This window comes from Colobus angolensis, unplaced genomic scaffold (genome assembly GCF_000951035.1).
Source record: "Colobus angolensis palliatus isolate OR3802 unplaced genomic scaffold, Cang.pa_1.0 Scaffold393, whole genome shotgun sequence".
Taxonomy (NCBI): Eukaryota; Metazoa; Chordata; class Mammalia; order Primates; family Cercopithecidae; genus Colobus; species Colobus angolensis.
Genome location: NW_012117299.1, coordinates 1,232,856 through 1,243,335, shown reverse-complemented (window position 1 = coordinate 1,243,335; position 10,480 = coordinate 1,232,856). Strand labels below are relative to the sequence as shown.

The 10,480-nt window shown below is 40.0% G+C and overlaps 1 protein-coding gene across 1 annotated transcript in view; it reads right to left on the bottom strand.

The window, feature by feature from the left end:
- Positions 1-4,445: 4,445 nt before the first annotated feature.
- Positions 4,446-10,480, bottom strand: part of ZBTB11 (zinc finger and BTB domain containing 11) — a 29,506-nt gene continuing 23,471 nt past the window's right edge. The window contains exons 8-11 of the mRNA XM_011955041.1: positions 9,716-9,833; positions 7,793-7,951; positions 7,508-7,683; positions 4,446-6,685 (exon numbers count right to left, since the gene is read on the bottom strand). Of these exons, the coding sequence (XP_011810431.1) occupies positions 6,168-6,685; positions 7,508-7,683; positions 7,793-7,951; positions 9,716-9,833 (971 nt within the window). The 3' untranslated portion in view covers positions 4,446-6,167. The remainder of the gene's footprint in view (positions 6,686-7,507; positions 7,684-7,792; positions 7,952-9,715; positions 9,834-10,480) is intronic.

The following is a 10,480-nucleotide window of genomic DNA, read 5'->3' as shown; positions in this document are numbered from 1 at the left end:
TAAGCATCTATGAAGAAACGTGGAAATTCTAGCATGTTAGCCAGGATGGTCTCGATCTCCTGACCTTGTGATCTGCCCGTCTTGGCCTCCCAAAGTGCTGGGATTACAGGCGTCAGCCACTGCGCCCAGCCTCAATAAGAATTTTAAATGAACATATGAATAAAATCAGCAAAGTAAGCTGAATGGAAATGGGAAGCAGAAATAAGCATCTATGAAGAAACGTGGAAATTCTAGCATAAAAATATAATTTTTGAAATAAAGAATTCAATAGATAATTGAATAAAAACAGCTAAAAATCAGGTCAAGGGAGTGTCATAGGTTATCAGGAAGGGAGAAGATGGAGAGAAAGACAATGGTACTGAGGGTAAAAAAAACACTGCCAAAATATGTTCAATGTGAAGGAAGACTGCTAAAATACGACACCCCAAGAAGAAAGAAGAGAGTAACTAGAGGGTAAAAATATTTTTAAAAACAACACGACGTTGTTTTCAGTATTTGGCAGACTAAGACACCTGAAAATTTCTGATGTAATATCCTTTGAAAGTCAAAGTACTTACTTTGTAAGAAAGGGAATGTCCTAGGACTCCAAATATGAAACTGAGTTGAAACTGTAGTAGCCTCTAGTAGATGAGATTGCCAGTCTCAAAGGGATTGGCTTTGGACAGCCAAACGGTGACAAGAGATCAGGATTTGGGTACACAAGAACAGAAACTGACAGCTCTACACAAAGCCGGGCCCAATGAAGAGCTTTACTTTCAGCAGAAACACAAATCAGAAAAAAAATCCACACACCACCCCAGAGAGAGAAGGATATTGTCTCATGCCGAGCTTCAGGTGGGCCAAAAGCGTCCCCTGAAGAGTTTTTTTTTTTTTTTTTCAGACGGAGTTTCGCCCTTGTTGCCCAGGCTGGAGTGCAATGGCATTATCTCGTCTCACTGCAACCTCTGCCTCCCAGGTTTAAGCCATTTTCCTGCCTCAGCCTCCTGAGTACCTACGGATTATAGGTGTGCACCACCACGCCCGGCTAATTTTGTATTTTTAATAGAGACAGGGCTTCATGTTAGCCAGGCTGGTCTCGAACTCCTGACTTCAGGTGATCCGCCCACCTCAGCCTCCCAAAGTGCTGGGATTACAGGCATGAGCCATGGCACCCTGAAGATGTGCTACCAAATAGGCTTGTTCTAATACTGGTTTAGAGTTCAAATTTACAATTATTCACCTGGGAAACAATAGGCTGAGAAGTTGATGGAAATATAGTACCTAGTCACTGATACTCCTGCAGGAACCTAGCAGAAGAAAACAAACTGATCTGGAAGGAACTATCTTCAACCTAGGTAGGTGGCATAAGATTTCCTAAAATAAGGTCATTAGTGCATTTGGGCTGCTATAACAAAATACCATAAACTGCATAATTTATAAATAACATACATTTATTTTGTCACAGTTCTGGAGGCTGGGAAGTTCAAGATCAAGGCTCCACTAGGCTCAGTGTTTGGCGACAGCTGCTCTCTGCTTCCAAAATGGAGCCTTGTTGCTGTGTTCTCACATGGCACAAGGCCACAAGGCAAAAGCTAGTAGCTTCCAGCCCTTTTACAAGGCACTAATATATTCATGAGGGCAAGGCCCTCATGACTCAATCACCCCCCAAAGCCACACCTCAATACTGCTGCATTAGGGATTAAGCTTCAACATGAATTCTGTAAGATACAAACATTTCAACCATAGCAGGCCCTATAGGAGTTGAACTCATACTCCCAAATATAAAACTACTTGAAGGGCTGGGCACAGTGGCTCACACCTGTAATCCCAACACTTTGGGAGGCTGAGGTGGGTGGATCACTTGAGCAAGGAGTTCCAGACCAGCCTCCATAACATGGTGAAACCCCATCTCTACTAGAAATACAAAAAATGAACTGGATGTGGTAGCATACACCTGCAGTCCCAGCTACTCTGGGGGCTGAGGTGGGAGGATCACCTGAGCCCAGAAGTTGAGGCTGCAGTGAACAATGATAGTGCCACTGCACTCCAGCCTGGGCGATGGGAGTGAGACCCTGTCCAACCCCTACCCACAAAAAATCTAGTAACAGTAGTATTAAACTTCAAAACTTCAGATGGCTGGTAAAATTGCAGTGTATTTATAACTAATTGGTCACAACCAGTTACAGCTTTGTTCCTTCTCCATTCCCACTGCTTCACTTGACTAGCCAAAAACAAAAACAAAAACACACATACAAAAAAACAAAATGAAATCTTCAAATAATATAATAGACTACAAAATAAGTATGGTTTTTTTTTTTTTTTTTTTTGAGACAGAGTCTCGCTCTGTCGCCCAGGCTGGAGTGCAGTGGCGCGATCTCGGCTCACTACAAGCCCCGCCTCCCGGGTTTACGCCATTCTCCTGCCTCAGCCTCCCGAGTAGCTGGGACTACAGGCGCCCGCCATCTCGTCCGGCTAGTTTTTTGTATTTTTAGTAGAGACGGGGTTTCACCATGTTCTCCTGACCTCGTGATCCACCCGTCTCGGCCTCCCAAAGTGCTGGGATTACAGGCTTGAGCCACCGCGCCCGGCCAGTATGGTGTATTTTAAGTGATTAAAGAAATTATGTATCTTTGCTCCACACATTTCAACAACTAGTTCTGACAAATTTATAGGATCGGGGAAGCAAAGGCTAACTTTTACTGCATATGTGCCAAGCACTGAATGTAAAACCCCTGTTAGGAACCTCCAAAAAGATTAGATTTAAAAGAAAGAATCAGGAACAGAAAGCATCATCGGCCCAGTGCAGTGGCTCACACCTGTAATCCCAGCACTCTGGAAGGCTTAGGTGGGAGGATCAGTTGAGCCTAGGAGTTTGAGACCAGCCTGGGCAACATGGCAACACTCCATCTCTACAAAAAATAAAGAAATTATCTAGCTGGGCATGGTGGTGCACACCTGTGGTCCCCACTACCTGGGAGGCTGAGGCAGCACTGCTTGAGCCCAGGAGGTCAAGGCTGTAGAGAGCCGTGTTTGCACCACTGCACTCTGGCCTGGGCAACAGAGACCCTGTTTCAAACAACAAACAAAAAAAAATCATGCCCACACTAGTTTATACCAATGCTATGAAAACAACAGGGGGTTGAAAAAAAGCCTGAAGGTTTGCATTAGCTCTAAATCCAACAGTTTAAGTAACTTGTGCAATTATGCAAACCCCTATTGGCTTGGTAGTAAAATGAACATATTAAAACCTATTAGAGCATTACTTCATTTCTATTGACAATACATGCATTTCAGGGAGTAACAGCAGTGATTCAAATTGTTTAGCAGCAGTAACAAGTAGCCAAAAGTGCTTAAGGCCTCCATATTTGATCAGGAGACACCCATAGTTTTTGGAAGTCATCTCATGAGAGCAACATGCTTTATGTTTCTAAAAAGGAATTGTTATAAATTAACAATGCCCTCTTGGTAACATTAAAACTGCGTTGAAGTTTTGGAACCTTCTTGACATTTGTTTCTACATGGAATTTATATAATTTACAAATTTAAATTATTTCAAGTTGATGGTTGATGGCACAATATATAATCCTGTGACAAGATTGCAAAACAGAAGAGTTCTCTGCCTCGCAGGACATGCGACAGGGGCGTGGCTCATCTGTTCAGCCAAACCCCTTACAGGAGGGGAAGCACACAGATGGGCAAGTGCTGGAGCCAGATTGTGCACTTTTGGGCTCTGGCCCCACAGTAGCGTCTGGTGGGGGTGGTTGCAACTGCCAAAGCCCCAGTGGGGTTACAGTGGGGCTTTGTTACAGTGCTCCTTTAGCTCTGCTGTCTACAGATGGCGTTAAGTGTTAACTAGCTTGGTGCCCTCTTAGTACCTGGGTTCTTGTCCAGCATCCAGGAAGAATCAGGAAGAAACTGAAGGATGGTAGATGTGGGGGATTTTATTGCCGGATAAAGATGACTCTCAGCGGGATGGATGGGGAGCTGGAAAGGGGATGGAGTGGGAAGATGATCTTCTCCTGGAGTTTAGCTGTCCCATGGCTGATCTCCTCTGCCGCTGTCCCTAGCTGAACTCCTCTGGGCATTTAGATGCTCCTCTCTTCTCTCCTTCTCTGCCACACCACTCTTCTGCTCATGGAGCCTGGGGTTTAGGGTTTATATGGGTACAGGATAGGGGGGCATGGTGGACCAAAAGGCAACATTTGGACATGGAAACAGGAATGCCTGTTCCCATTTAGGACCATGGGTTTCCAGGCTTTTGCTGGGGAACTGCCCTCTTCTACCCATTATTTCCTTGCCTCTTGTCCCTATCAATTATATTTAAGAGTAAGAAGTTTTAATATTAAGTGTTCCTCTAATTGTTATTTTTTAGTGTTTGATTTCCTTTCTTTAAAAAAAAAAAATTACCACATCAAGTAACAACTGATTTATGAACTGAAAATAGTAACAAGCTCAACTCCAAAGTCCATGCTTTTAAACAAGATTCAACATCTTTTATTTACATGTTTATGGCATACATTAATGGTCATATACCATTTTTAAACTAAATCTAGTAACAACAGAGGATGGAACATAAAAGACACAATTCCAAATTTTAGTCAGGTTGAAACGCTTTTTCACTAACTGAAAGATAAGATAAATGAGCAGCCATTATAAAGTTATGGGCTGTATGTCAATTCACTTCTTAAAATTGAAAGTCAGCCACACAGCTGTTAAAACAATGGGAAATTTGCAAATGCAAATATATAATGCATGCATAGCTATCACATTTATTCTTTATCCTTAAAGCCATTTTTAAAGTAAACTGGGAGAGACATCTTAATAATATATGTACATCAAGGCACATTCTTTTCTTGTGCTTTAGGAATGATTTACATGTGATCTGCTTATATCTTAATTTTATACTTTATAACAGCTTCTAATACCTAAAAGCTTAATTTTTAACAATTGTACTTTGAGTGGTAGTTTCCCAGAGAGAAATGTGGCATCTCTCATGGTTATTTTCGAAATCAGAAAATTGGATAGCTTGAGGAGGTGGGATTTAAAAATCAAACAAATGAATTAATATAACTCAGTTTTCATAACCTTTAAAAATAATTTACCTTCAACAATTTGGTGGAACTGTAATCAATTTCTTCAAGTATTATACTATGAGGGCTGCACTGAATAATTTTCAATATTCTGAAATTACCTGACAATTACATGGTATCCACAGAGACGCTGTGAATATCTATATTGCTATCCGATTTCTCCACTGCAGTTTTTTAACCAAACAATTAAACATGATAACAAAAGCTGAAAACATACCAAACCTAGCTTGTTTGTTCATTAACTTGTTCATTCTTTACAAATAATGAGAATTTTTTTTTCCATTAATTGTCGTATGTTATCAAGGAGAATTTTCCCATCAACAGTGTTAAATAACTCTGTTCTTTTTTCATGGTCAATTTGCTTGCCTTGAAGAAATAGTATAGTAAGGTTTTAATAAGCATTTCATGCATTTTAATGGCATTTTTAAAATTAGCTATTCATTTATGGGTTCCTCATATAGATAAATATATTGTGCAAACTTGATTACAACATGTAACTCATTAAGTGCTTTAAAACAGAATAAAGAATCCCTGACTTAAAAGGGGATAAAATAAATAGTAAGTCAAGAATCACAGATCTAAAGCATTTAAAAAACGTAATATACCTATGCATCCTATTGAAATGCTTTATATTAGAATTTTCTTTTTAATCCATAAGCAGGGCAAATAAATCACAGAATCTCTATATTTTGAGAATAAAACAGAAGAAAAGCCAACTGGTGCAGTCTTTTAAATGCAAAATGTGTAATAAAGTAATGTCAAAATGCAAATGAAACTGTACAGTTTTAAATTCAGTACAGTCATTTATAAACATTAATTCATAAAAGGTGTATCATGATAAACCACTGCCATCAAATATTAGGTTGGTGCAAAAGTAACTGCACCAACCTAATAGATTTGTTTTCAATTTCTTTACACTAAATGGACTTTTCTATAGAACCCATTGGCCAGACAAAATGTTTGGAAATGTTATGTTACCAAACAGCCCAGAGCTTTGATACGTAAACTCCAAGCAGTCAGTCACATAGAATTGTAAACAAATGTTCTGTGAGTTCAGTGTACAAGAGATGTCACTTCTTTTTATCTTCATTAACATACTCATTCTCCTTCTGAAATATGTGCTACCTCTACTTTAACAGTTTGAATAGCTTCTGCAACTTCAGATAGCTTCTGTCCTTGCTGTTGTGCCAATACATAATTAACCACTTGCATAATACTTTGGTCAGAAAGTGTAGATACCGATGGATACTCTTCAGTAGCTGCAACAGCTTCCAGAGCTTCCATAGTTTCTCCTGTCACTACCACAGTCTCAAGTTCTTGAGGACCACTGCTTTCTTGTTCCTGCATGTCTGCTGTTAAGATGCTAACAGCATGTGCCACTTGAGTTCCTTGGTTATGAAACTGAAGGGTGTCTTTTTCCAGCATAATTTTGCAAGGCACATAGTCTCTGTGGAATTTTGTCATATGTTTACGGAGTGTTCGAGCATCTATGTAGGCTTCGCTACATACAGGACAGACATAGGGCCGTTCACCAGTATGTGTTCTGACGTGGCGTTTTAGAGATCGGGCATCAGCCCAAGCTACTCCACATGTTAAACACTCAAATGGCTTAACTCCTAAAAAAAGAAAAAAAAGCATGGGTAGTGACGTGCAAGCACCAAAATATACTTAAACTGCCTACCAAACTTCCTTTTATTAAAAAGTACAGTAGCTCATAAGCCTTTCTATCTTGACTGTGGCAATCTTTTATTTAGGACTCAATGGCTTTCCTTGGAATAAACAAGATTCTGGGCCGGGCACAGTGGCTCATGCCTGTAATCCTAGCACTTTGGGAGGCCGAGGCAGGTGGATCACCTGAGGTCAGCAGTTCGAGACCAGCCTGACCAACATGGTGAAACCCCATCTCTACTAAAAATACAAAAATTAGCCTGGTGTGGTGGTGGGCGCCTGTAGTCCCAGAGGCTGAGGCAGGACAATCACTTGAACCTGGAAGGCAGAGGTTGCAGTGAGCCAGGATCGCGTCACTGCACTCCAACTTGAGTGACAGAGCAAGACTCTGGCTTCAAAAAAAAAATAAAAATAAAAATAAACAAGATTCTGAACTATGAATCTCTCTAAAGATCTTCCTATGGACAGATGTGATTGAGACAAATTTTAGTTTCTGTGCATAATCTCATTTATTCCTTTACTCCTTCAAAGCAGAGGTTTCAAATAGCTTAGTTCAGCATAACAATGTGGATACAGAATTAAGTTCACTAAAAAAGGAATCTATTTACATATACACAATAATTAGGTACTTAGGTTCAAGATCACCTCTGTCATTTGAATAAAGATATAAAATTAATCTTTTACCAAGGAAGGTGAAAGAGCTGGTAAAGGGAGAATCACTACTGGATTGGCTTTTATTCTATAAGGATAACTATACCAAGTATAGTTACCTTCATGGTTGTTCATGTGTCTCCTATACTCTCTTAGCTGAGTGAATTTTCTTCCACATTTTTCACACACCCGTTCCAGGTTTTGCTTTGCTCTTCCTTTTTTCCCATGGGTAGCTTTCTTTACATGCCTTCTGAACAAAGCTTTTTCATAAAATTCTTTGCCACATATATTACACCTAAAATAGGGGAAAAGACCAAATTATTTTGTCCAAAGAAGCAGCAGTCATAATAATCAGAGTACACGCATGTATCAATTAAGTTCAGCTCCTTCTCAAATTTACCCACCTATAAGGCTCAGTGACAGAATGAGACTTCACATGGGAATACCAATCTTTCTTCCAACTATAGCACTTATCACAAAATTGGCACTGGAATGGCTTCACACCAAGATGTTTGTTCATGTGCTGGCGAAGATCTCTAGCTTCAAAGAAACTTTTTTCACATCTGCAATAAAGTTCAGTTACCCAATTGGATAATCTCATTCCTTTAAAACAAGTTTCCAAGAACGCAGTAATTATTTTTAGTTTTTTAGAACTCCTAAAGATGATCTCAACTTAAAAGAATTCCCTAATTTTCCAATCTTGCATAAAGGCTACAGGGTTTTAGGTTCTTTTCATCTTAGGGCTACTAGAAATGTTTTAGAAAGAATAGTGCATAGTTCCCAAAGGTTATTACAGAGGAAATTTACTATTCTCTCTCTCTCTCCTAAGTGACCCCACTTTGGGATCCCTATTCAACCCTCTCTCTCTTAGTCTATGTGTTGAGGGGAGGCTTTACCTTTGACCCTAGGGATACAGCAAATGACTTGGGCCTAAGTTAACCACAACAAAGCATTCCCTTGGCCATAGTGATTGACTCAGGGATGACTGACTTAACTTAATGTAACTGGAGTAATCCTCAGGGCTTTGATGAACTACCAGAAAAGAAGTCTGACAATTTGGAATCTGAGAGGATGTGAGACTGAAACCACCGCCATTGTCTTGTCCATAGGGTGCCTCAGAGAAAACAAGTGCTAATGAATTTGAATCCAGTTTACATTAAACCACCCAGACTCCTAGACTTTATATTTAATTCAAACCTGTTCGGGTTGAGTGTACTTTCACTTATAACTAAAAATGTATTGATAACAAACTATCTTTGTTGCAGAATAAGACTAATTAGAGTAACATCAACAAATATGTCAAGTAGGAAGCTCCAAAAACCCATCTCTCCACAAAAGCAGAGGATAAACTGGCAAACTGTTAGAATCAACCTTACCAGGAACTCTGAAAACTAAAAGCTTACAGTGACCAGATAAATGTTTAACAAAGAAAAAAAATTGTTGAATCTCTGTTAAGAGAGCTTTCTGATGTACCCCTGAACCAAAAAGTTAAAAAAAAAAAAAAGCAAAAGAGAGAGCTTCCTGGCTTTTTTTTCCCCTAAGAGACAGGATCTTGCTATGCTGCCTGCCCAGACTAGTTTTGAACTCCTGGCCTTAAGCAATCCTCCCACCTGTTTCCCGAAGTGTTGGAATTACAGGCATGAGTTACTGCGCCCACCCTAAAATGACTTTTTTTCTTTCTTTTCTTTTTTTGAGGTAGGGTTTCACACTGTCGCCCAGGATGGAGTACAGTGGTACGATCTTGGCTCACTGCAACCTCCTACCTCCTGGGTTCAAGTGATTCTCCTGCCTCAGACTCCCAAGTAGCTGGGACTATGTGAACCACCATGACAGGCTGATTTTTATATTCTTAATAGAGATGGGGTTTTGCCACATTGGCCAGGCTGCTCTCAAACTTCTGACTTCAGATGATCTGCCCGCCTTGGCCTCCCAAAGTGCTGGGATTACAGGCTTGAGCTGTTGTGCCTGGCCCGACTAATTTTATGTTATATGAATTTTACCTCAATCATAAGAGAGATTTTAGGAGGCTCTGGAAAATGAAGAGAACCGGGGAAAAGAAACTGGCTGGTAGTGAGACTTTTCTTTCTCACACCCCCACTTCCAGGTAGTACATTTGAAAATCTTAAATCACTTTAAATGAGTGATTTGTATGGTAAATGATTTACATCTCAAAGATGTTAAAAATAGTAACCCTTAGGCAAGAAAAAAAGGACATTAAAATCAAGAGTAAACTGAAGTTACAGTTTAATATTATCTTCAAATTTTTTTTGAAAACTAAATAAAAACATAATTAAATTAATTGAATGCCTCACATACTGAATACTTACTGAGTACAATGATAGCCTCGAACCTCAGGCTTTGGTTGGTGTTTCTTGAAGTGCTTGCTGAGTCCAGAGCCCCTATGAAAAGACTTTCCACAAACTGAGCAAAGGTACTTGGACTCTCCTATTAGAAAAAATCAAAACCCTGTCACATATCCAGCAATCAGTCCTCTTTTAACAAAATTCTTTTTTTTTTGAGATGGCATCTCACTCTGTTGACCAGGCTGGATGGAGTGCAGTGGCGTGATCTCGGCTCATCACAAACTCCGCCTCCCGGGTTCACGCTATTCTCCTGCCTCAGCTTCCCGAGCAGCTGGGACTACAGGCACGTGCCACCACACCCAGCTAATTTTTTGTATTTTTAGTAGAGACGGATTTCACTGTGTTAGCCAGGATCGTCTCGATGTCATGACCTCGTGATCTGCCCGCCTTAGCCTCCCAACGCGCTGGGATTACAGGTGTGAGCCACCACGCCTGGCCTTTAGCAGAATTCTTTATGTTATTTCAGAAGTTATTTTACCAAAGGGACATGGAAGCTGTGGCAGACATCTAAGAATAACAATAAACCATGTCAAAATCCCCATTTCCTCTCAACAACTATAGTACTATCAGAAGGTACGATCCAAAGAATGTGATACAGTTGTATGATCTACGGATTGTAATAGTAATAGAGTTGAATACAAGTTGCAGCAAGTATCTACCCTTCATTGACTATTCCCACATTTTTGCTTTAAAACATCTAAAAATAAGTATGTATGGACAAAAAATATA